General features: G+C 46.8%; 1 protein-coding gene across 1 annotated transcript in view; it reads right to left on the bottom strand.

Annotated features, from left to right (window-relative positions):
* The window catches only part of CIT (citron rho-interacting serine/threonine kinase), a 147,982-nt gene that overhangs the window by 65,853 nt on the left and 54,912 nt on the right, over window positions 1-27,217 (bottom strand). Inside the window, 6 exon segments of the mRNA XM_006192696.3 lie at window positions 460-510; window positions 790-960; window positions 5,381-5,500; window positions 6,744-6,887; window positions 7,784-7,889; window positions 25,870-26,053. Of these exon segments, the coding sequence (XP_006192758.2) occupies window positions 460-510; window positions 790-960; window positions 5,381-5,500; window positions 6,744-6,887; window positions 7,784-7,889; window positions 25,870-26,053 (776 nt within the window).

The following is a 27,217-nucleotide window of genomic DNA, read 5'->3' as shown; positions in this document are numbered from 1 at the left end:
TTTCTTGAGGTTTCTGTGGGGTCTTTCTATTTTGTATCCCAGTAGCTACTGATGGAGAGGAAGAACAGAAGCCTATCAGAGAAGCCTGTGAATGTTCCAGTGCAAACCTCCATGTGGACTGTTTCTCTAGAACCAGTAACAGACACACAGATGACAAAAAACAGAATCAAAGTCACTGGGTATCTTAAAACAGGGAGAATTTTCACCTGTGTTTTTACTAAGTATCTAGGTTTGTATGTTACCGGGAGCAGGCATGACAGAAAAATGAAGTGCCTTTTATCGCTTTTAGAGGCATAGCTGAAGCTAAAGATGGTCGTCTGGAGACTGACCATCAAAATAAGGGTGGAAGAGTGTTCTCTATTCATTGCAAGTGTCTTCTTAACCAATGACGGGCCATGAGGAGTGACATTTAGGAGAGTGTTGACTAAATTTACTAAATACACCAGTAATGGAAAATACCTTCTCCAGTTTGGAATATTCTCCCACTTCAGGCTTCCCTTGATCTTTAGCCTGTAATTTAAAAGATACAACATATTGGGAAATCTCAGGAACCTAAAAGTCTTACAAGACAATACCTCCCGCTGTACCTTTTTGGTCTCTGTGGCCAAAATCATGATGATGATGATAAAATGAATAAATATGTAAGTTATCATCTCTAAGACCAGGAGCTTTGCAGGGCACCCCACCATTTTCCAAACACACACCCACAAAGCTAGCATTCCCTTTTTTAGTGTTAGGTCATCCATGACTCCACCTCACAAGATACCCTCCTGGCGGGGAGGTGGCTACCTTCATCAGTTTATGCTGACACTCTGTCGCCTTCCGCTTGAACTCCTCGGCGGCCAGCCGGGACTCTCTCAGTTCTGACTCGTAGAGATCACTCCGTCTTCTGGCCGAAACGAGGTCCTCTTCCAGCTGGTTCATCATCAGCCTCATTTCCTCAACCTGAGCCTGGTACTCCTAAAGATGTGGGCAACGGAAGGAAGGTGAGGAGAGACAGGGCGTGAAGACAGAGAAACGTGGACCCCAGAGGGAAGACACACACACACACTGAGGAGCGATCGGCAGAGAACAGACCTAGAGAAGAGGTGAGGAGAGAGACGGGGAAGGGGAGGGAGGAAGGAACGTTCAGTCTTTAAGCTGCTTTCATGAAGATCACGTCACTAGTAACACCGTTTGGAATACATGTGCCTGTATGCAGAAAGATCCTTTGAGCAAATAACACTGTACCAGCAGCACAGAACCTTAAGGCCTCTAACACGGGAGAGCTGAAAGGGGGGGTGCTTTAAACAACCAGGATAATCTGCTTACGTGGAGCATTCCTCCAAGGGTAATCATTTATATAGATCTGTCCTTTAGAAGTGCGCCTAACACAATTAGATACGGTGCGAGTTTTAAAATTAACCTTTCAGAGACACAGGGGGGTCATTGGAAATCTCAGTGGAGAGAATCTTGGAAGGTGAAACTCATCATGTCAGTTTCTCACCATTAATTTTTCTGGGCCCCGAACTGAATGATGAACTTAACATTGCTCTTGAAATGTAAGTCACCCTGGAATTTGGAGAGGTCAGAAAACACGGGCTCTGGTCAAAATAACTTGTGAGAAAGACTCCGAAGAAAGAATTACCTTGTTCCCTTTGAGCCAGGCCTTTAAAGTGATCCAAACAGTCCAACCTTTTCCAATGTGAGTTTCTAAAATCAAAACTGAACATCTGCATCGAGGTTTTCCAGAAGTGGATTTACCAGAAGAAATGGGCAATGGTTTTGAAAATTTGGGAGCAAAGCATGAAAATATTGTTAGTAAAAGCAAAGCTTATACATATAAGGATTATGAATGAGCAACGTTATCCAATCCAAGGCAGCTGGGGTAGGATGGGTGGGTAGGAGATACAAAATGAAAAGAAAAAAGAATTTTTTCTCTAAGATCCACTCTCCCATGAAGAGGTATCAACTGAGCAAGGATTTGTCTTTTCAAGCAATAAAATGTCATTGATTTTTTTTAAGTAATAGTAGAAAGTAAATCCTTCATCCCATTGTAACAGGCAATCCCCCCAGTGCACACTAAAGTGGAGGTGATGTCCTTATGAAAATGGATGGTTTTCATGTAAGCACATCTGTCCCTGTATGACTGGTAGAGGGGAAAGGGGAAGAATGAGCAGAGTGGAGCATGGTCTCATTTTCTCCCTTCTACTCAAAAGCACACAGTCATCCCTCGGTATCCACGGGATTTAGTTCCAGGACCAAATTCAATCCAGTTGGTTGAATCTATAGATATGGAACCCCTGGATATCGAGGACCAACTGTACTGTTATTGAAGGTCAATCCTCCAAGTCACGGGGTACCAGGTTTTCTGGACAATGCACACTAAGTAGGTGGTGCTGGGCTTTGAAAGGTCTTTGTAACCTACTCAACAATTACCTGAACTCACAAAGTGGAACATGAGACAAATATGTGGAACGGTACATCCCCTATTTGGGGTTTTTCTAGACCCCTCAGCCAGGGTTGCGTTATGACTTACTAAGACTTTCACGGCTCTGGGCCTTCCTAGACCCCTTCCTCCATTAAAAAAAATATATTAAAAATTCTGTTTTACAACTACATTCATATAAGGACAAAAACATTATCTATGAAAACAGCATCTTTTACCTAAAAGCTCAACTTTTTTTTTCTGATTTTAAATGTTTAAAAAATCAGAAGTAGCAGCCGCCTTGCCCACAGGCACAAACTGTAGAGGAAGCAGAGGTGGAGGGAAAGCTTGGTCACCTCTTACCCTTGGGTACCCTTCTCTGACTTATTAAACTTACGTCGGCAAGAAGAGAACATAATTTTTGCGTTTCATCAAAAGCGAGGGCACAGCGCAGTTCCTCCCCGCCAACATCTCTCTTCCTCGAGCTGTCAGCACCCGGGGGGAGAAAGGTGAGTATCAGGCAACATCTCTGCCAGCATCTGAGCTTTTGGGGCACCCAGCCTGCTACAAGCATCAGAAAGAATTCTACCTCATTTGTTGAGCCACTGTTAGTGACACTGGACATGTCAAGGAAATCCTATATATCCAACAGCTAACCAAATTCCTAATTCAGGAAAAACCTGAGAGAAGAGAATCAGGTCTGTTTCCAAGGATGGCTGAGAGAGAGCGAGCGAGCTGTCCGCATCTCAGCATGGACTTGACCGCGTGTCCCAGTTGAACAGAATCAGGATGGGGAATGGACAACTTCTGAGTCCTGCCTCAAGTCATTCTTCTGAATGGAGCTGCAGGATTTTGTGGGAAGGAAGGATCAGACCTGGTCCTGTTCAGTCAGAAATCATGGAACACAAACGCCTTCCATGTCACCTGGACTTCTGTCTCCCTTCCTGAGGTGGGGGGAGGGGAATCAGCGACTGCTACTAACAGCCCCTGAATCAGACTATCACGTGAGACTCCCAGGTGTTTTTGTTTCAAACCAAATCCAAATACGCCATGGCGGGTAGCTACGTAGAAGCCAACTATTTAAAATAAATAGCGGTACAGGAATCTGCTTTGAGAGGAAGAGTAGAGAATAAATGGCAAATCTGGGAGGAACCAACAGGCTACAGACCAAACACTAGGAGTTTGCTAGTAAACTCCTAGCAAAAAGTAAAGAAAAGTAGCAAACGCTTTTTCCTGGATTACATACATTCTGCTCTCACCAAACTTACCAGAAGTCATTTTAATAAATCCTTCTTGGGATGAGAAATAAAATCTGAAATGGAGAAGTTTCCTTCCCCCGAAATGGAACTTTCAGAAATCATTAAATCTAAAACTCTACATGGATGCCAACTGTGGTATGAATCATAAAGGAGATTTCTTTGAACTCAACCACCAGCATATATACCTTTTCAAAATGCCCTGATAATTCTGCTTCTGTGGAATTTCACGGACACCAGCTGCTCCCTCTGGTGGCCAAACACAGCTTTCATCTCCCCAGGATGTCACCAAGAGCAAATTTCCAAACATGTTGAATAAGGGGTGAAAAAGAAGCCTACCTCTCGAAACTTTTAGGATGAAAACTATGATAAAAGGGGTAATGAGTCAACTGTCAAAGCAGATTTTTCAAATTATTATGCGTGACCTTCAAAAAGTATTGTTGTTCAGAAGCCTGACAACCCTACTGCACTATTTCCTATGCATGTTTATTTAGAACATTTTTATCAAAGAGGATATTAGCCAATCATTAAAAAAAAAATATTAAGGTGATAATGAGATTATGTCAACAAAACCCCCAAAACAGTAATTCTTTCTTTAAAGAACAGTTAATGAATCAAAATTATTTGGAGGAGTTTCTTGCATTTAGCACCACCCAGATGGCTAAGTTTGCACTACCCGGAGACAAAAATGTTCATTTCCATCACTGTTTCCATTAGATTTGCTGAAATGAATGAGAGTTGCCTGGCAGCTGATAATTCAGCTCTCCAATTGCTCAGTTGCATTCTCTTCATTAAAGTTTCTATTTACAGTTTCTTCAAAGGATGAAAAAAAAAACCCATGCTAAAAAGGAAACAATGAAGCAAAATAAAAATGAACCATTGAGAAAGAAAACCCTTTTAGAGAGGGGGAAAAAAAGAGTAGGCTTTTTAAAGGTCTGGTTTCTCTTCCCTGAAAACACAAGGGATGGCTTTCTGTAGCCAGATTTGCTGTGTTAATTCTGACTCGGTCTTAATGGCTCAAACTCTTCTCCCAAAATATTTCGTTACGTAAGTAAAATTATGAATGATCCTGGCTTCTCTCAAACACTGAAAGTGCATCTGAAAAGCTACAAAAATATATTTTAAAAAATTTTAATTGTCTAAAGCAGAGACTGGCAAACTCTTTCGGTAAAAGGCTAAATAGGAAGGAATTTCATCTTTGCAGGTCACGTGGCCTCCGCCACAGCTACTCATTGTTGGGTTGCAGCCACAGGCAGGGCAATAGGTAAATAAATGGGTGTGGCTATGTTCCAATAAAACTTTATTTATAAACACTGAAATCTGAATTCCATGTAATTTTCACGTCATGAAATCCTCTTTTGGGTTTTCCCCCCAATCATTTAAAAATGCAAAAATCATTCTTAGCTCATGGCCACGGAAAACAGGTGGTTGGCCAGATTCGTCCCCACTGGCAGCTTTTTGCCCATCCTTGCTCTAAACCTACACCTTTAGTTGAAAAGAGTGGCAATTGTGGGGCACAGCCTTCAAAAGGCACTGGAACGAGGACTCTGCCATTTATATAAATAGTGGGGAATCTAAAAGTTCCAAGTGACCCACATACATAACTCTACCTCTGTCCTCACTGGCACCCCACCTTCCCTCTCTCTGTCCCTCAAATATGCCTCTGCTGAAATGAGAGGTTTGAGCTGTTGCCCTGCTCCCGGCCAGGGGGTCATACCTGCTCTTTGATTTCTTGGAGCTTCCGGCTCTGTTCTCTGATATCGTGGAGAAGCTGCAGTGCTTTGTCGTCCTCCTGGGACACCTCCATCCGTGCTTGCTCCAAACTTCGCTTTAAGCTCTGCAGAAAGCAAAAATTTTAATAGGGGTGCCCTGTGGATCCTGCTCTGTTTGAAAAGATTCATTAAGGGAGCTGCTGGCTGCTTTGCAGACGCCGAGGCGGTTTCGGTCGATGGACCAAAGTCAGCAACTTCCGGTTGGTCACTGATTCCAGTTTTCATCCTGTAAAACCCCTTGGTTCAAGAAAAGTCATCTGAAGCCTCTTGACCTTACGGACCCGGCTGTAACTGCGTCCACCTATCTCCTACCTGCCCTAGCACATACTTACTTGTACTTTCAGGCTTAAGAACTAGTAAGGTCCCTTCGCCGTTCAACCACCACTGGGGTGGCTACAGAGTCTTTTTCTGGAATATCGGTTATTCGAGGACCATCAAGTATAGATCCCTCTTTCAAAGTAGCAATGACTTCATTCTCTGCCCAGGTGTCATTTAAGACTCCAAGCAGTCTATTTCCACCTCCTGGCTTACGTTTCCTGGACACCTTTCATCCATAAGGTTCCCTCAACGCTTCAGTGGCACTGAAATAAATATCTGAAATACATAGCTGAATAAGTTCACCCACCACTGAAAGGCAGCCAAATCTGGAATGGAAACATAGAAGTTATTCTTAATCAGCCACGTTCTATAGATTTCCTCTCCCGTGCGGGAGGGGGGGAGGAAGAAAAATGTGATTTGACTTCGTAAGACTGTTGAATTGGGTACGTTAAGAAACACCTGAATGAAAACTGTTAACGAAGACAATGGAGAAGACAGGCTACTCTTGTGAAGGAAAGAAAAGACAAAAAAAAGTCACATGGTAAAGAATGACAGAGGGTCTAGGTTTTTAAGGCTGAGTTTCCTTGCTGCTACGCTGGCTCTAAGGAATGGAAAATTAATTTGGGGGCGGATTCAAAACACATTTGCTCACACTAAAGATTTGGGAGTCCGGCTCCGGAGGCTGGTTGTGTCAGACACGACGAAGACCAAGGAGGCTAGGACAGGAGACATGGCTCTGCCATGACGTCTGTGCCCGTCTCCAGGCTCCACAGCCTCCCTGGACCTCCTGGAGCCTAACCTCTCTCCTCTGGGACCTCACGCCTGGCTCACACTAACTACTCTGCCGATCACACATCTCGCTCGGGCATCCTCCCTCTCTGCACACTGCCACTAGCTGTGACGTGCCTCATGAAGCTGTCATGGAACAGGATGAGACACACACAACAGAAGTGCCACCTCCGAGGGAAGGGGACTTTGGGGAAGGCTCACACTGCATTCTGTGATGTAGGTAGCAAGGTCCTGCTCCAGGAGGGATCTCTGAGTCTCAGAGGCCTTCAGCTCCACCTCCTTCTGACTAAGCACAGCCTCCACCTCTGACACTCTCCGATGTAACCGGGTCATTTCCTGTTCCATCTGAAATAGACACATCGACACGTTAAAAAGGCCCGTGGGGGGTTCGTTAGGAGCAATCACATCTCAAGCAGCCTCCGAAACCACCTGGTGGTCTGGGCTGGGATTAATTTGCCAAAGGTTGGGATGGAAATACCATGGTTTCTTCGCCCCGGGGGCGCACAGTTCTTCGCAAGGACAGTCACCAATGCTAAGTCACTCCTCTCATACAAGACTCCGTTCACACTTGATCACTTCTCTAACCCAGTGAGCAAGGAAGCCACAATCAGCATTTTTATCACTTGTTTGCCTTTTTTTTTTGGTTTGGTTTTTTTTTTTTTTTTTTTTTTGCAGATGTCACTTTAATTTTATCCCAAATCCATCTTGATCCCCCCCATCTCCTTGCAAAGATCTAGAGGACAAATCCAGGACAGGGCAAGGAGCTATGTATTCGTCTGCACTCTCAGGAGTCCCAGGCAAGTAGTGACTTTTATGAGCTTCCAGAGAGCTGCCCCTGGGCAGGAACAGTGAGTGTTAAGAGACGTTGAGCATAATCAACACAGTGGCCGCAGTGACACAGGCAGGAGTTTTAAGAGACTAGGAAGAGAGACTTCGCATCACTCAATGCAGATGGGACGAAGCTCGGCCACAGGTGATGACCCGCGCCACCTGCCGGAAGATGCAGACATCTGGCTGGGTCAGGCCGAGCAACGGGCCGTTTTAGATCCAGGGCCTCCTCTGGGTAAGACTTAAAGGGTTTACGGCAGCGTCAAGGCCCGAATTCATGTCCCTCTGAGCTGACTTCGGCGAGGGAAGGATCAGGTGGCTCAGCGCCAGCGGCGGCCCCGGGCGGCTCCCTCGGCATGTACTGACGGGAGGCTCCAGGAGGAGGGAGGGAGGCCGGCTGCGGAAATAAATACCTTGTGACACTTGTCCTGGGAGTCTTGCAGCTCTTTGCTTTTGATGAGAAGTTTCTTTTCCATGGAGCTAGTCTTGGCAGGGGAGTCCAGACTTGACACAACAGACCTGGGTAGAAGAAAACCAACGTCAAGGTGGCCGGCGCGTGGGCCCGTAAAGCTGCCTTCAGGGACTGTGGCAAAGCCCACGGGCCTGCCAGAGCCCTTGGCCGGCAACAGAGCTGGCTCAAGTAGCTTCTAAGAACATCAGGGTCATGAGGCAGGGAGGCGGACAGGACCAAGAACCCTGGAAGCAGGCGGATCTTAGTGCAAATTCTGTCGCCATTGACCTGAGACAATGATTCAGCCTCCCCAAGCCTCAGCTTCCATTTCTGTGAGGCAGGATGGTAATGAAAGGACCCACCACAACAGGAGAGCATGAGCATTCAACACCCGGCACTGTGCCTACACGGCTTCGTTCACTGACTGACTCAGTCTGCCCCAGAAACTGTTCCAGGCACTGGAACAGCAGCGGACAAGACAGACAAGGTCCCTGCCCTCTGGGAGCTGACATTAACAGAGGGCAGACAGACTGCACTAGGCAGACACACAAACTAAACAGGTTACAGATGATGCCATAGGAGGAGACAGGGTGACACGCCATGATATAGGAAGTGGATCAGGAGCCTGCTTTCAGCACGGGTGGTCAGGGAGGGCTTCTCGGAGGGGTGACACCTGAAGGATGAGAAGGCTCTGGCCATCCAAAGCTCTGGACGGTAACAAGCTCCAGGGAGGGAAGACAGTGGGCACCAAGGTCCTGCCGCAGGACTGAGCTAACACTTCACGTGTCCGGTATTATTAGTGGACTACACTGACCCAAATGTTGCTTATCCCATTCCCAAGCCAGCCAGGCTGGTGCTGTTTCACTTTATAAACACAGCTAACGCTTATTATATAGGCCAAAAAAAGCCCTTCCCCCAAGATGTCCACATCCTGATCTCTGGAGCCTGGGAACCTGTTACCAGATGTGGCAAAGGGGACTTGGCAGGTGTGATGAAGTTAAGGATTCTGTGATGGGCAGGTTGTCCCGGATTATCTGGGTGGGTCCAATGTAATCACCAGGGCCCTTTGAAGAAGGAAGCAGAGGAAGGGAGGAGATGTGATAATAGAAAAGGGTCAGAATCAGATTTGAAGACACTATGATGCTGGCTCTGAAGGTGTAGGAAGGGGCCATGAGCCAAAGAATTTGGGCGGCCTCCAGAGGCTGAAAAAGGCAAGGAAACTGATTCTGTCCTAGAGGCTCCAGAGTGAAGCCTTGTCCACCTTGCTTTCAGCCCAGTAAAACCCACCTTAGACTTCTGACTTCCAGAAGGCTAAGGTAATGAATCTGTGTTGTTTTAAGCCACTGTATTTGTGGTAACTTGTTACAGCAGCAAGAGGAAACTCGTACACCTACGGAGAACTGACGGTCTATGGCCAGTTCTGCCCTAAAGCGGGGCATGTTTTAACTCTTTAGTTCCCACACAACTCTATGAGACAGATACAATTTATTTTCCTCATTTTATAAATGGGGAAAACGGAGGTCCAGGGAGCTTAAGTAACCATCCAGTTAACAAATGGTTTTGGTTGGTCTCAGTAGAGAGCTGGGGTAGAGAGATGGACAATGCACCTGATATAACTCTCAGGACTGTATCCCCTAAATAATGTAACGTGACCTCCTGACGACAGGCCGGAAGGATGCTCTCTCCACAAGATGGACGTACGCACCCACACCACACACATAACGCACACCCCTGCCTCATTCCCAGAAGCAGTTACTTATGGGTGGAGACACCAGTTCTTATCCAGGGCAGCTTCCCTCAGTGACTGGCAGCCTGGGCACGAACACTGAGACTGCTAAAGGGCAGGGACAGCGCAACAGCCCACAAAGGTTCTTAGGCACGGAGGGACGCAAGGCAGAGCCCACTGCTGCCCATCTCTTTTGCCTTGGTAACAGGGTTCCAGGAGCTGGTTGTCAACGAGCACTGGCGTCTTACCAGCAGGTGAAAGTTCTGCTTTCTGCTGCCCCAGACTACTTCCCTACCTAAAAAAGGTCAGTTCCCTGCAGCAGCTCAGAAGATCTCTCTCCCTACAGCTGCCAGCCCAGAGACAAGGGCTGGTGTGGCAGTGGTGTGACAGCTCCCTGCACACACCGAAAGGCAGCCAGGTAAGCCAACACCTAGAGTTGCGCAGCTCTATTCAAAATCTTACTTTGCCACTCACTTGCCGTGTGCACTCTCTGAGCCTCACTTTCCTTGTCTGTAAAATGGGCATAATTCTCAACCTACTTCTAAGAGTTCTTATGAGAATTCAGTGAGATAACCCACAGAACGCCATCACAGTGCCCAGAGCATCATGAGGGTTCAAGAAATGTCCATCGTTACTGTTATCATGTTGGTTTTTAAAATCATCACTACCCTTGCAACAGTGTGACGGGCACATGCCTCACAGGTCTAAAACACTTGCTTGAAATAGTACAACTCTGCTCTGTGCTATCATTCACATTAGAACAAATCCTGATTATTCACAGAAAATCAGCCAATGGGGACTGAAATCCAGAAATATATCTTTTTTAAAATCTCACTTTGGGCTACAAATTTTTGCATCTGTCCCCAGACTGTTTTCTACCTAAATCTAGACAAAACACCTACAAACACACTTTTTTTTTTTTTTTTTTTTAAAACCTGAGATGAAATGGGTTGCGTGGCATGGCCTTTGCTAGTTCCTTTACTCCTGACTTCATTCTGGTGGGTGGGCTGGAGAAGACCTGAGCCACCGACGGAGGGAGACGTGGTCCAGAGACAGGGTCCCTGGTCCTTCGGTCATCAGGAGTCACTGCCGTGTCACTAAGCCGCCTGCATTGACAAGAGTCAGGGATGACAAGAGAGGCCACGGCTCTCTGTGCCCGAACACAGAGCCAGCAGCCTTGCAGGAGAACAATTATGTGGGTGCATGCTGATCGGATGGGAGGTGGCTCTCAAAAACTTGAGGCATGGAAGGCAGGCTACAGAGACCTTTAATGTTTAACATGCGCAGCTGTGGGTACAAAGCCAACTGCTTCTTCATCCCAAAAAAGCAATTCTAGGTCACCTGTTAATGGGGCCCAGAAATGGGGAGGTGTGCAGCCCCCAGCTGCAGGCACTCGCCAGAGACGATGCACTAGCCCTGCCCCATCACTTGGGATCCAACTTCCTCATTCCGCAATTTCGATGCTCAACCAAAGTTCACTGTTTAGAAGGTCTAAGTACAGCAATTAAGGGCTCTTCAGATTAAAGGTGCTGAAGAAATTTTTTTTTTTTAGAATAAATAAAGATTACATCTAAAAAAACTGCAGTAAGTATGCTGTGACCAAACCCGGCTTGTAGAAACAATCCCATAAACAATAATGGGGTTGGGGGCTGAGGCTGGAGGGTGAGGACATAAGGGGGAAGGTCACTGAAGCTTTCTAGGACTTCCCTGGTCTTCAGCCTGCCTACATATTAGAATCGCCTGCAGAGCTTTCTAAAAAAAAAAAAAAAAATACGGGCATCAGGTAGTGAAAAGACTGTGTGATCCTGTAATGATGGATACATGTCATTACATAATTGTCCAAACCCACAGAATGTCCACCACCAAGAGTGAACCCTAAGGTGAACTAGGGACTTTGGGCGACGATGATGTGTCAGTGTGGGTCCATCAGCTGTAACAAACATCCCACTCTGCTGGGGGATGTTGATGACGGGGGAGGCTGTGCACAGGTGTGGGGGCTTGGGGGATACAGGAAACCTCTGTACCTCTTGCTAATATTGCTATGAACCTTAAACTGTTTTTATTTTTTTTAACATTTTTTATTGATTTATAATCATTTTAAAATGTTGTGTCAAATTCCAGTGTTCAGCACAATTTTTCAGTTATTCATGGACATATACACACTCATTGTCACATTTTTTTCTCTGTGAGTTATCATAACATTTTGTGTATATTTCCCTGTTTTTATTTTTTATATAAGTTAAAAAAGAGTGGTATCCAGGGCCCAATCAGACCACTCATCCAGAGACAGACACAGTGGGAGTGTGGCCCCGGCAACATTTTTACTAAGCTCCCAGGTGATTCTAACGTACAGATAGGATCGAGAAGTGTGGTGCTAATTAGAAGAAAGTACGTGTGATTTACAGTCCAGGCATTTAAAACTCATAATATGACTGTCCCCAGCATTTGGTTCCCGGTGGCATTTTGGCCAAGCCATTTGGTACTGGTGCCTTTGGGTCATTGATCATGGTGAACTACGAATTTCAAGACAAGGTACAGGTTTCAGACAATGATTAAAGACTATTCCCATCCTCTTGGTTTTAATAAGTCAACTGAAATACAGCAGTCCCATGGATCTCTGTGAAAGAAATACACTAGCAGGTATGGCTAGTGTATTTGTATTCTATTTATTTTTCATGTAGGACACTCAGGCCAATTCAACTGCTAGTGTCAATGGTAAGTAAGCTTTCAATTTGTATTTCTTAAATGAACAGACCACCCCCTCAATAGATACTATGAAATAGCATCACAACTTTCTTTTTCGAGAATTTTCATTAGCCAACCTTCTGACTTTCAAAGCAACAGCAAATTAGTGCTGACGTCTGTGCTATTCTGGAATCGATCACAATGTAAATCACAGCTTGAGAGGTTAGATCCAAAGCTGGCCCCAGAGCCACCAGACAGTCACCAAATGCAACCCTGTCCTCTTCAAGCAGCAACGCTCAGATCATCCTGAAAAGTACCATTTCATCAAGGGTGGTGATATTTAAAGAGCTGATGCTACTGTTGCTTTAAGGAAAGGAAAGTACAAAAAAAAAAAAATCTGTAATTGGTTGGAACTCTAAAGCTACAGGGTGATGGGCACAGAATTACAGCAAAGAAACTATTTCTGTTGACCTGGAAATAAGACAGAGTCTACCTGCTAACTAAAGAAAGAGTTGCCAGAATTTTCCTTTGTTCTCAAAAGTCTCAAACTTCAACCAACACAGGCATACCTCATTTTACTGCATTTTGCTTTATCACACTTCACAGATATTGGGAGGGTTTTTTGTCTGTTTTTACAAATGGTAGGTTCATGGCAACCCTGCATCGAGCAAGTCCATTGGCGCCATGTTTCCAATAGTATTTGCTCACTTTCTCTCTTAGTGTCACATTTTGGCAACTCTCACAATATTTCAAACTTTTTCATTATTACTGTGTTTGTCACTGTGATCTGGGATTAGTGATCTTTGATGTTACTATTTTAATGGTTTAGGGGGTGCCACAAACTACACCCATACAAGACAGTGAACTTAGTAAATGTTATATGTGTTCTGACTGCTCCCCCGTCTGGCCATCCCCCTGTCTCTCTCCCTCTCCTCCGGCCTCCCATAACTGAAGAGGAGAAGTCAGTCAGTGCCTGGCTTCAAAAGACAGGCTGATTCTCCTGTTAGGGACTAAAGCAGCTGGCAACTGTAAGGTGAAGCCAAGGCTCATTTACCACTCTAAAAATCCTAGGACGCTTAAGAATTAGGCTAAATCTACCCAGCCTGCATTCTTTAAATGGAACAACAGAACCTGGATGATAGCACATCTGTTTACAGCGTGGTTTTCTGAATATTTTAACCTACCGTTGAGACCTACTGCTCAGAAAAAGAGATCTCTTTCAAACAACTACTGCTCACTGACAACGTACCTGGTCACCCAAGAGCCCTGATGGAGATGGACCATGGAGGTTAATGTTTTCATGGCTGCTAGCCCAGCATCCATTCTGCAGCCATGAACCAAGGAGTAATCCCTACTTTCAAGTCATGTTATTTAAGAACACATTTCCTAAGGCTACATCTGCCATAGACAGTGACTCCTCTGATGGATCTGGGCAAAGTAAACTGAAAATCACCATTTTAGATGCCATTAAGAACATCTGCAATTCACAGAAAGAGTTCAAAGGAGTCTGACAGAAGTTGATTCCAACCCTTGTGGATGACTTTGAGGGGTTCAAGACTTCAGTGAAGGATGGAGCTGCAGATGTGATGGAAAACAGCAGGAAAACTAGAATTAGAAGTGGAGCCTGGAGGTGTGACGGGATTGCTGCCGGCTCGTGATAAAACTTTAACAGCTCAGGAGCTGCTTCTGATGAATGAGCAAAGAAAGTGGTTTCTCGAGGTGGGAGCTACCCCTGGTGAAGATGCTGTGAAGGTTGTTGAAATGACAACACAGGTTTTAGAAGACTATAGAAACTAAAAGCAGCAGCAGGGTTTGAGAGGATCAACTCCAGTTTTGAAAGAAGTTCTACTATGGGTAAAATGCTATCAGACAGCATGGCAGGCTGCAGAGAAATTGTTTGTGAAAGGAAGCATCAATGAATGTGGCAAGCTTCACTGTTGTCTTATTTTAAGAAATTGCCTCCCGAGCCTTCAATAACCACCAGCAGCCACCAGCGTGGAGGCAAGACCCTCCACCAGCAGAAAGATTACGACTCACTGAAGGTTCACACGGTGGTTAGCATTTTTTAGCAATAAAGTGTTTTTTAATTAAGGAATGTACATTGTTTGTTTAGACATAATGCTACTGCATACTTAGTATGACTATGGTATCACATAAACATAACTTTCATGTGCACTGGGAAACGAAAAAATGTGTGTGACTTGCTTTATTGCAATTTTCACCTTATTGCAGTGAATACTGTAGTATCTCCAAGGTATGCTTATATTTTCTGACCACCTTCTATGAGTAAGTGTGAGATAGATAAGACAGGTAAGACAGATTAGACAGATAGATAAATAGACAGATAGGAAGAAAGAAAAGAAAGAAAGGAAAGGAAAGAAAGAGAGAAGGAAAGGAAGGAAGAAGGAAGGAAGGAAGGAAGGAAGGGGGGGGAGGAAGGAAGAAAATAAATATATAGATATACACCCCTTCTATGTAGGGAGAATATAAAAACCCTGTGATCCCACGAGAGTTACCTGTAGACTCTGGACCAGGGGCAAATTTGCACCCCACCCCCACCCCCAGCGGATGTTTGGCAAAGTCTGGAGACTTTCTTGACTTTCATGACTGGGGATGGGAGTGCTATTAACATCTAGTGGATGGAGGCCAGAGATGCCACTCAATATTCTACAATCCACGGGACAACTCCCCACAGAAAGAACTGTCCAGCCCAACATGTCAACAGCACCAAGTTGCAAAGCTCTGCTATGGAGGCTCTCAAGTTAAGGAAATCCCAGTTCCTGTCCTCAGAGAAGTAGCAATGAGGAAGAGAGAATGCATGCCACTACCTCTGTCATCAGCAACAGTGCCCATTTACTGAGCACTATGTCAGGTGCTGTGCTTGGTACTTCAGGGGTTACCTCACTGAATCCTGCCAACAATTCTATGAGATGGATACAACTATCCTGTGGCACTGGGGCTATGGAATAGCTTGCCCTATGGCCTCGACATTCTCCTGTCAACCATGTTAAGATGACTGGAGTGCAGGTGCAGGCAGAAGAGCTGGGTTTTGGTTCAAAGTTGGTCTCTGCAACCCAAGCCGTAGGAATCCCAACCTTGCTGCTTCTCGGCCAAACGGCCTTGGACAAACCCAAGAAAAATAATCCAAGAAACGTGGTGCGGAGACTCGGAGGAGCGAGTTCATGGGGGACTGGGAAATGGATCACGCGAGGAAAGGTAACTTCTATCCATGACCAGCTGCGTTCAATGCTGGGAGGGCAACTCCAAGCTCGGGGACCCAAGAACATCCATCCACCAGGTCAGTCCACAGCCACCCACAGAAAGAGCTCAACCGACTCACAAGAGCAACTCTTTCTCCATTGCTTGGTGTCTCGGGGGGGGGGGGGGGTAATTAACTAGGAAACGGTACAGATTTTAGAGGCCCAGGATGGTTCATGCTCTGGGCTAGATGAGATGCAGCGCAATGAGGATGCTAATAAAAGAACATGCAGCCTGCCCACACTTTGCTTGCCTGCTCCTCCTGGCCACATCCCTGATGCACAGCCAGTTGTCCCCATGGAGAGAAAAGGCGCTTCTGAGCCTCGGGTGCCTGCAGCCACGCACCCACACACAGCAGTGCTGTCTCGTCAAGCACCAAGCCAAGTTTGGGTTTTCCTTTTATTTTTTTTCCCCAGCTTCTGTTTTTCTAGAAAAATTTACTCTGAAATCAACATCTCTCCCTGATATACACATCTGCTTTATAATGATAGAGGCCCAAAGAGTATTAACAGAGGTAGTGCCACAGGACACAGCAGGAGGGCTGGGCTTGGCCGTTAACGGCTGCACCAGAAAGAACGTCGCCTTAAAATGTGTTAGATGTGACCTAAAAACTGCTTTATGTGTAACCTCCACATTTAAGTGAAAATGACAAATGCAGTTTTCTCAATGTCTAGAAATAACTCGCATAACTCAAGAAAAAAATTCCTTAATAAAGCTATCGACAGAATACTTCGTATCAAAAGAGAAAAACAATCTGTCCTTCCAACCTGAAAGAAGGTATATGTGTGCTGAGTGCTCGCTAATCACTGCTGTAATAATAAAGCATCGGGCATCCATTTATTTCCTTAGGAAGAGGACCCCAAGCCTGCAACAGATGCCACCAAGTCACAGATCACATAGATCACAACCACAAATATTCTCAAGATAACCAAGAACGGGGACTTGAGGCTAAAACAAGGGACTCGAAATTAGCTCAGCTGAGGACTCTACCTTAATTATGGCCAACGGCACTAAAAATACATGCAAGTGCAAGATGTAATACAGTGCAAAAAATAAGACACTCATCAGCATTCTGTTCCAAAAATACATTGGCTTTTAAGATTGAGCATTCTGAAATTTATGAACTAACGTGAGAAGCCCATTTAAAGACATGCCCCAGTGTCCATCATGAACACTTGGAAATGCAAGGAGTCCCCCCCCTTATCCACGGCTTCGCTTTCCATGGTTTCAGCTACCCATGGTCAACTGTGGGCCAAAAATACTAAATTGAAAATTCCAGAAATAAACAAGTTTTAAATTGAGCACCGTTCTGAGCAGCACGATGAAACCTTGTGCTGTCCTGCCCGGGACGTGATTCATCCCTTTCTCCATCATATCCACGCTGTACACACTGCCCGCTGGCCGACTCAGTTATTGGATCGACCGTCACAGTATCCCAGTGCTTGTGTTCAAATAAACCTTATTACACTTAATAATGGCCCGAAGCCCAAGAGTAGTGGTTTCACGGCAATTCTGATTTCCTCTTATGTGTGCCCATTTATAAACTTTATCATAGGTATATACAGGGAAAAAAATGTATATACAGAGGGTTTGGTATTATATGCGGTTTCAGGCATCCATTGGGGGTCTTGGAACACATTCCCTGCGGATAAGGGGGGGACCACTACATCAAAAGTACCACTCTCCTGAAGAGTTTCTGAAGCCTGCTAGCTTTGGGGCACCCCCTCACCAACCCACACACACACCACAAACTCACACGTTCACACACACACACACACACACTCAGCAGTTGTCTCCAGCTGAATTTGAGCATTTGCTTTAGAATGACTCAAGATTCATTTATTTAAAATGTTATTAATAAAAATATTGTTGACACGATTTCTAATATAGTCGCACCAGTAAGTCAGTGCCTAGTTCTGCAGGTGAATTTCATTGACATATCTTCCTCTCCTGTCTGGATGGCTGCAGAAACCTAACTTACCTCCCCAAATCCAACTCTCGTCCCCCTACTGTCCACCACACAACGATCAGAGGACCCCTCTGCAAAATGAGAGCCAGATATTCCACCTCCCTACTCAAAATCCTGCAAAGGCTACTTGCTCATTGCAAATGGCGCAAAATCCAAAAGTGAAGGCCCCGCCCACCTCTTCTTGGACCACTTCCCCTGGGCATCTCCACACTCTGGCTGCTCCAACGTACTCTCTGTTCACAGGCTAGTCCCGGCTTCTGGGACTAAAGTGGTCATTCCCAGTCATTCCCCATCCAGGTTCTGATTTTTTCAGAGCCTTTACCACCATCTGAAAAATTTCTTGTTCATGAACTTACTGATCCTCTGTCTCCCTGCGCAGAATGCTAGCTTCTCGAGGGCAGGAACCTTATGTGTCTTGCTCCATTATACCTCAAGGCCTAGAACTATGTATTTGTTGAATGAATGAACAATGTACAACTTAGCAATGTCACAAGGACACACGTGCTGTCCCATCCAGGGGACACGAAGCACTAGAGGGTGGGTGGGAGCGCATCACCTCCAGGCTGGGCACAGTGTACTTCCACCTTGCCCAGCACCAAGTTCCAGACCCCACTGGCTCTAGGCCCTATCAGGAGCCTTGAGTGGGTTTTACAGAAGGTGCCAGCTAAACCAACATGTCACGGACTCCATTCTGAGTCAAAAATTGGATGAAGATATTAGGACATCTGTCAGGCACCCCACGTGGAGCCTGATTCTCTCAATGGGCAGAAACCAGCAAGATGTCATTATAAAGTGCAGAAGGGAAGAAAAGAGACTCAAAAACACCCCTAGGCCCATCTTTACCCCTAAATAACACTGGCAAATAGGAGATGAACACTTACTCTGCTCCAGGCACTAACACTACATGCTCCACGTGTCCCCACAACAGACTTAGCAGATAGGCAGAAATAATCCCCACTGTATACAGAAGGGAACTGATGCTGATAGGTGAAGGGCCTTGTTCACACTGGTGAGGGGTGGAGACTAGGCTTGAACCCACATCTACCTGATTCCAAAGCCTAGACTTGCAACAAGGGTGCAATAGTCTTTCCCCACCCCAAATAAAGAAGGCTTACAACCGCTCTAAAGGTAAAAGTTGGAAAAGTTGGCCTTCCTGTGCCACATACATGGTGCTTGACCTTAGGAAGTAATCCAGGCTTCCTGATCAGTTTCCTCATCTGTATAACGATGGGTTATTGCTGGGATGAAGTAAGAATGTCTGTTGAGCCCTTAGCATAGTATCTGGTATGGTTAGTCCTCAGGAAAGTCAGCTCTCTCACCTTTATTATTAGGCTAGTCCGTCGATCCTACACAATCTAGCAAAGTCAGGATGGTTCGAAGCAGGTAGTGCAGTGGTCCTGGGGGCAGCCTCTGGGTCTACAGCTCAGATCTGTTACTACCCGCAAAACCTGAGTACTGTCAGCCTCAGTGTCCTCCTCTGTAAAATGGGGACGATACCAGCTACCTCACAGAGTTATGGTGAGATTGTGAGGACTCAGTGAGACAACACATGTCAAGAGGCATTCAGCACAGTTCTGGGCACACAGGAAGTGCTCAACAGAGGACAGCTTCCACTAGCAGCTGTAGAAACTGTGCAGAACTGGCATCGTCCTGGCCACTTCTAATTCAATTTGACAAACATTCATTGAAGACCTGCCAGAGGCAAGGCACTATTTCACACAAAAGATGGGAAACACGGTCCCCATGCTCAGTGAGCATTGAGTGGCTTGGCCACACACAGGGGACAAGAAGGGGGTATGGGTGAGAAGGCAGGCTAGGGTCTTGGCACCCCAAGCTTGAATGCCAAGTTCAGGAGTGGTCGTTAATTCTGTGCACGTCGTGATGCTATTGAAGGTCTGAGCAGGAGAATGACATCATCCAACTTGTGCTCTGGAAGAATTCCACCCTCTGTGGAGAACGGATTAGAGCTGGGAAAACTGGAGGCAGAGGAATCCATCAGGAGGCTACTGCAACAGTCCAAGCAGGACTCAATGAGGGGAGGTGGTGGGGACAGAAAAATGGGCACGGATGCCAGTGTCGTCCTAGAGACACAACGTAGAAAACCCGGCAACTGACGAGATGGTCGGGGAGATGAAAAATACCTGAAGATGACTCAGTTTTCTTGCCTAGAAAGGCAGAGACAGTGATAGTTTCTTAAATGAAATGAGGAAAACAAAACTGGCACCTAGTGGCTTATGGCGCAAGCAACTGAGTCTATGTGTGCTGAGAACAGGGGACAGGGATGGTGAGAAGCTGATGGGACGTCCCAGTGATGGTGAAGAGGGCATGCTGGGAGGAAGGCCTTGCGGAAATGAGAGTTAAAGTCAAGGACCTGAACGTGATCACCAATAAGAGGAGAGAGACAACTAGGGGTGGAACTTCAGGGGATGGCACATCTCGAGGACCTGACACAGAGGATGACAGCCACCGAAGAGCGAGAACGGCACTCGGAGACATAGGAGGGAAAACCAAGCTTCCACCAGGTGGAAGAGGAGTAGAAAGTTTCAAGACAAATGTGGCAACTAATGGCACCATGTGACAAGGCAGAAACCACTAAATTCAGTGGCTGGGTGGGATCTGTGGCTTCTGAGACAGTAACTGCTGTAGAGCTAAAGAGGCTGAAAAACAGGCACTAGGTAGAGGCTATTGTTTTAGGGAGCTCGTCAGAGAAAGGAAGGTGAGAAAGGTCAGGAGCCGCGAGACCAATGAAACGGAGAGAACCGAGAGAAATTCATTTAGGGGAAGGGACGGTTGCCAAACTGGCACCGAGATTGAGAACATACAGCACCATTTAGTCAATTACTGTCTTCTTAAGGGATCTGAGGCAACCATGCAAATCAGCATGTGTAGGCCAGCGAAGTATGCACTTGACAGATCTTTTGGAGCCTAATCTTCGGGACTGGGCTGGGATCGTTTAGATTAGATCTCCTAAAGGTATCTTTAAGACAAATGAGAAGGCGGCAGAGCGGTCCTGCCAGGCCTGCCAGGCAAGCACGCACAGTCTAAATAGAGAACAGAATAAGGCGAGGAGAACAGGACGTGCTTGGCTAAGAGGAAGAAGAAACTGAGCAAGAGGAGAAAACCCAACCCGATGCCCAGAGGCCAGGGTTGGATGCCTAGTGGAATGGAAACCACCCAGGGCACTTGGGGGCGGTGACCACAGGAAGAAGCTAGTTAAAGGTCTGTAACTTCTTTGGGAAGTACAGGCTGCACACCTTTGTGAAGCAGAGTGGATTCTGCTCCTGTTCAAACCCTCCAAACACAGAGGAGGCTGTTTGCGCTAAGGGTCTGGAGGTCCTACATTCAATGACACAGCCTCGGGCTGGAGGTGGAGAGAAAAGGCTTTTGAAGGGAAGTTTCCCCCACTCTCCCGGGTCTTTCAGTGAAAAGTTAAGTGGGGCTGATTGGAGAGCCCAGGCCGTCTCCACTGGGATAAGCCGTCACAGGGTGGATGGCGGAGGCTGACACAAGCACAAAATGTGAATGGTAACTGACACAGATCACAGACTCATCCAACTGAGGGCTGCAGCCATTAGAATGATCTGGATCGATTCGGAGTGGACAGCAAGGTCAGTGCAGTGCCCTGTCCTCACCATGCTCACCCTCATGCAAATAAGAACTGTAGGGAGAGAGTGTGCCTGCACGTGCTTACGTACACACACACACACCCTGGTGAAGTCTCTAAACGAAAACAGGAAAAAAATTAGAAAAATCCAAGAGCTATACAGCCTACCTACTCAATAAACTAGCAGAAATTGAAAACAAAACCCAGCCTTTTGACTGCCCAGCAGCTCTCACCGGTCCCCACACCACCCCCACTGCCCGGCACTGCCCACCACAGGCCTCTGCTTCTGACAAGCATGTGAACCTGGGGCCCCTACACGAATTTCCCGATTTCTCCTGTCTGCGGCAGGGCACTGTAGCTAAGAGACCCTGGAGCCACTCTGCTTAGGTTCAAGTCTGGCTGAGCCACGGGGAGCTGCATGACCTTGGGCAAGTTGCTTCATCTCTCTGTGCCTCCCGTTAGCCTGCTTATAAGCTGGGTTCTAACACCTGTATTTTCTGAGGGTCTGCAATGTCCTATGCTCAAGGGAAACCAGGAGGAACAAGACCCAGCCCTGCCCTTGAGATGACAGCCGATGTGGAGAAGCAGACAGACGTGCCAGTGAAGACCAGCATAGCTCTTTGGCGAGAACTGGGAGCTGGCAGGACCCATTAAGGGGCCCCCGTGCTGGACTTTGGGCCTGGCTCTCTGACTCTCCTAAAGCAGCTAGCTACCCAGTGTGTATGTGATACTCTGCAGTCAAGGCGTTGTGTGTCCTGTGAAGCATTTCACACGTATAAGTTTTGATTTATTCAACTTGATGGGAAAGAAACTGTTCTGGAACTGGGCCTTCTCATTCTGTCCTCCAGTCCACTCCACCCCAACAACCTTCATTGTTAACCTGCAGGTACTTGGCAACTGCCTATCAACTTGTGGGAGGTCAGGAATGTTCAAAGCATCTCTAACAGAAAATCCTCAGGGCCTGGGAAGCTGGGTTTCTGGTCTGGCCTGACTTTGGACTATTTAATGATTGCTCGAAGTTCTTTCCAGATCTTCTTCACATATACAGAAGGACACCATACACAGAGAGACTAGTGCATTAGTAATAATAATAGGGGGCATTCGATACAACTGTTCCATGTGCCAGGTACTAGACCAAGTGCTTTACCTATTTCATATAACGCTCCCAGCAGCCCCAAGAGGCAGGGATCAGGATTACCTCCCTTTACAGTCGAGGACACAGACATGCAAAGAGACTCCAGTAGGGCAAGAAAGAAACACCAGAAACTGGTTCTCTGAAAATCTGGAACAGCACTGGTGGCAGCCATTTTTCATTCTTCTGCAGTGTTTGGATGGCTGGCTCCAAAAATAAATTTTTCAGATCCACCCAAAAGGAAAGGAAAAAGCCCTGAGTCAAAGAGAAGAGCCCCCATCCTAAAAATAGCCTATTCAGACACTGCCATCCCACAGATTCCAGTCTTATTGAGATCCCATTGGTCCTTTAAGATTTCCAACTTCTCCAAAAGCATCAAACCAGCATGTGTAAAAACTAACACAAAACATAAAACCAACTGGCTTTTTCCTCCTAGAGTTTATATTGAATGTCTGCAGAAATGCTTGGCTTCTAGGAAGGAGAGGGACCTAACAAAATGTACCCCATGCTGACAGAGGAGGGAGGAGGGCTGGAATCCATTATGTTTTTAAACCTTTAACACACTGATTTCTGTTACTACCCTCAACTATTGTAAAAACTCGAGCAAACAGAGGCTCAGATGAACACCTAGGCATTCAGAGCTTGGAGATATGATTTGGGTTATTGTTGGTTAAAAAGAAAGAGGCACCAGACACACACTCTGCAGCACTGACTCTGCCATAATCCCACCCCAAAGACAACCAGAACTAGTTCTGGAGAATCTCTCCTGCTCCCTCCAGCTCAAGCTGCAAGGAATTCCCACTACCCCTCAGACACAGAATGCTGAGATCAAGAGTCTTGTTAAACCTAAAATAATGATGCAGTCAGTGGCTGGCTTAAAAATAGTCTGGGGTCCCAAAAATGGATCCTAGAAAGTGATGAGCGATTTCAACAATTAAAATCATTCTCACTGCCAGAGTCTCCGTGAAAATTCCTCATTCATTCAGCTCCACCTCTGAACATTTCATTCGATTCACTGGTAACAGATCTGGGGTCAGTTCTCCCCAGCGCATCTGCAGTTTCCCCAGTGGCGTGAAGAGTGAGTAACAGCACAGGTAATCAACGCGTGTAAATAAAAACCTGTGGTGCTGAAACAGAGAGGGGAGGAGGAGAAATTCAGGAAGAAACACCAGGTCCCTGGTGGCGATGGTGGTATCCCCAGCAAACGCCTCCCTCCCCACCTCCAAACGGATTTTGTAACTGTATGTTAACAAAACTGCATGGGGCTTCTAGGTAATTTAATCGCTGCATCTTTTTAATTGAATTTCTAAATAATGATGATCCAGTACATCCAGGGTCACCTACATCCAACAGGTGGAGTGAATTTCTAAAATGATGCTGTAGGTTTCACCCGTAGGGCTGCCCGTGGCAGAGTAAACAAATCTGACAGCAAGATCACATTAACAAATACAAGATGAAAGGCAATCTTTCTGATTCCAACCCCAAATTGCCAGGGAAAGGGCATTAACGTCCCCCCACCAACCAAAAACAGGAATACTTTGATTCCATCTTCCAGATAAGAAATACACAGTTTTGTTTGCATGGACTTTTTTTTTTTTTGATGAGAATCTTAGTCATAAGCATGAACAGAAGCTCATTTTATACTCTAGAGATATATTGTGAACTACCCAAGGTGAAATAGCCTGTCTTCAAACACAGCGAGTAATACAAACACAATCTGGGGGAAAGGATCATGAGTAAATTAAATCAACAAATATTTATCGAGTGCCTAGGCCCTAATCCTGAGATGCCCCTGTCAGAGGGCTCCCTTAACTGAGCTTTCTGGGAGAAGCAAAGAGATGCAATTACAGTCTTCCTGAAAAATAAGCAATTAATCACACACTGCTTTGGATTAATTGCAATGCCTGAGACCCACATCTTTCTGCCTTTGCCCTGAAGTCCTTCTGGTTTCTCAGATCACTGATTAGCACCCCAGGCAAGCTTCCATTCTGACCCAGCTAGCCCACTACTAACCAGAACTAGAACTCTCCACACATCTCTGTCCAGTCTGACTGGTGACCTTCAGGGTGCTGTGTGTGTCAAGGTTAAGCTGCCCACTAACCAAGCATCCTTTTAACCTCAGGCCTCCAATTCTGCCCAGCCCTTCGATGCCAGTGCAAAAGCTCCCGGCCCTGCCAGGCCATTTCCAATCCATCCGACGGCACATTCAACAGCTAGTTAGCTTTCTGCCTCTCCTCCTATCATCCAGATTGCTTTGAGGCTGCAGAGCAAATTAGCCTGAAAGGTACAGCCACCACCACCAAAACCCAACCCCAGATTTTAATCCCAGCTCTCAGGGAGGGAGGAAAGAAGGGTCAGCTCAGTATCTTTCAGTGCAAAAAAAGCTCTCTCAAATTCTATCACAGTCCACAGCCCTCTCTCATCAAGTGCCCAGTTGCCCCAAAATAGTCTGAAATCTTTTCAGGAACATGTCACAATAGCACCCATGGGAAGAGAGCATCCAAGAAGCCCCATGCCATCCCTTCAAATCGGTATCTGAGCTACAAGCACAACAAATCGGGAATAAATGCTGCCAAGGAGAAAATCAAATTCTGCTTATGCAGTAAGTGGGCAGCGACTAATCGGCCAACATTACCCCAAGAGCCTCCAAGTGAGGGAGCTGGGGCAATGGGGGAATAAAACAGCTGGCCCAAGACCTTCCCGGGGAACTTGCACCCCTGAGCACTGAATGTCATCCGATCAGGACAACGAAGCCAGACACTGAGCTCTCACAATCACAGAGGCTGCTGCATTTTAGAGGAATTCCAGGAGGCTGGAAGCCAGGAACCTGCACCCCCCAGTCCCAAGTGCCGTACTGAAGCGTTTTTCATTAGCTTTTTCAAGAATGGAGAAAGACCAATCATGTCAAGAGGTTTACAGTAACATTTATACTTCCATTTTCTAGCCTCCCGGTTTGTTTGCTCCCCCACCACCTGCCGCGAAGCCCAGCTTCTGTGAATCAGTGACTCGGCTACATCACACTTCCTCCCGGTGGCTCACAGTAACGGGGCTCTCTCTGGCCGCTAGTGCTGTGCCAGCTCACAGGGGCTCAGCTGCTAGATCCCTGATCTTGCAGCAGACTTCGAGCAGAGCCGGGTACCATCTCTCCATTAGAGCCCTGGTACAGCCACTTGCAGCTCAACTAACCACATCAGGAAACCCTTAGCTTATGAGAAATGGATTTTAGGATTCTTTCAGTACTGCCAAGATAGCAACCTCCCTCCACCCACCTGAGAGAGAGATGGATACATAGATGGATAAATAGATAAGACAGCTCATCTTAACCCTGCACATCTCTCCTTTCACCAAGGATCTGCACTGCAAGGTATCTCCTCTCTTTCCTCCCCTCTAGAGAAGACCAAAGACGGGAAACTAACCCTAAGTACCCAATTGACAATTATGATGCTACGGGCAGGAAGAGGTACCTCACACACAGCAAGCTGAGAATATTAACAGTCTACCCCACCAAAGCCCAAACAGGTACACTGCTTTCCAAATGCAGGCTGATCAGATTAGCACCTTCTCTCCACTACACTCCCCCAACCCTAACACCACCACCACCACCACCACCACCTTTGGGCTCTGTCTGCCTCGCATCAATGCAGGTCCCTTAGAAAAGTCAAAATTTCACTTACTCAGATCTACCAAGAATTCCCAAAGCCCTGCTGTACGAAAACCCCACAAACGGCAGTTCTTCGCCCGAGAAACCTGAGGGGTTCAGCTGGCACGGAGAGGATGAAACCCATGAATTCTTCTCTGGTTCATCGAAATTGGAGGTGTCATCGTCAGACTTGAGGGTGGGAACGAAGGGGGGAGGAGCTGGTTAAAGAAAAACAAGAAGGAGGGGTGGGGTGGGGGGGAGAGAGAAATTCAGACGGATTCAACACTGTTGCGGAGAAGAAAACCGCCTCACTCCTTCAGCGTTCCCGGGGGCACTGCAGCGCCTGCCTTCAATCTGGCTCACACACAGGCAGACCCAGCCTCGCTAGCTCGCTCTTACAGCAACAAGAGATTAACCCCTTCCCTGCCAACATGGCCACCAACCCGCAGACAGGCTACCTTCCCCGCCAGGGGGGAAACCGAAGGGTAAACTCGAACAGGTCACCTGGTGGACGACAGCACTTGGGGAACTCATCTGAGCCAGCCGCTCCTCCCTGATGTTTCCAGAATGCTGCTACGGAGCATCAGCTGGCTGGCACCGGCGTGCCGGCTAACCTAAACCTATCCCCTTCCTCTTCCAGGCAGGTCCCAATTATTAATGTTTAGGGCTCATCAGTGGGATAAGATGGAATTTCTACATTTAATGGATTAACCGGAGTGAAAGGCAGGAGCTGGAGAGAGGATTTAGAAGGCATGTAACTCATGTTAGGACAGCACTGCAGTCTAGCCCAATCATATCCAGATGAGTATACTCAGAGCTCTTAGGAACCACTTTTTTTTTTAAGCTCATTATTCCTCCTCCCCAGATCCATCATGCCCCCTGAATCCACTGCAGTTTAATCAGCATAATGGAACAACCAGCCAAATAAAGTTCTTCCCGACGATGTACAGCACCCCTGAGCGCTGACGGTGTGGACGGACGGCTGCGTCCTACCTCGTTAAGGCATGACTCCCAGCTAGGGGCGTCTTACATCTTCTCCACTTCCTGTGGACCTACTAAGCTCTCTCAGTGAGGGAGGTGGACACTTGTCCATCAGTCACCAGGAGGCTGCCCACTGTGGTGGGCTCCCGGGGGTGTCGCCAGCCAGAAGCGCTGCCATGGCTGCGGGCAGAGGCGTCTGTGGCTGGCGAGCTGGGCATCACATCCCCCGCAGTGCAGGCTTCATGCTCCCCACTCTGTGCGTGCTCTGGCCGGAACCCCACCTGGCCGCCTGCGTGGCAGGGGCCAATGCTGATCTGAGTGACAGAGCAGCATGAGTCACGGCCAGAGCCCGCACGAGCGCCCCCTAGAACAGTTGCCGTGGCCCTTCCCGGCCCAGGCAC

This window comes from Camelus ferus, chromosome 32 (genome assembly GCF_009834535.1).
Source record: "Camelus ferus isolate YT-003-E chromosome 32, BCGSAC_Cfer_1.0, whole genome shotgun sequence".
NCBI lineage: Eukaryota > Metazoa > Chordata > Mammalia > Artiodactyla > Camelidae > Camelus > Camelus ferus.
The sequence above is the reverse complement of the archived record's forward strand: the minus strand, read 5'-3'. Positions and strand labels throughout refer to the sequence as shown.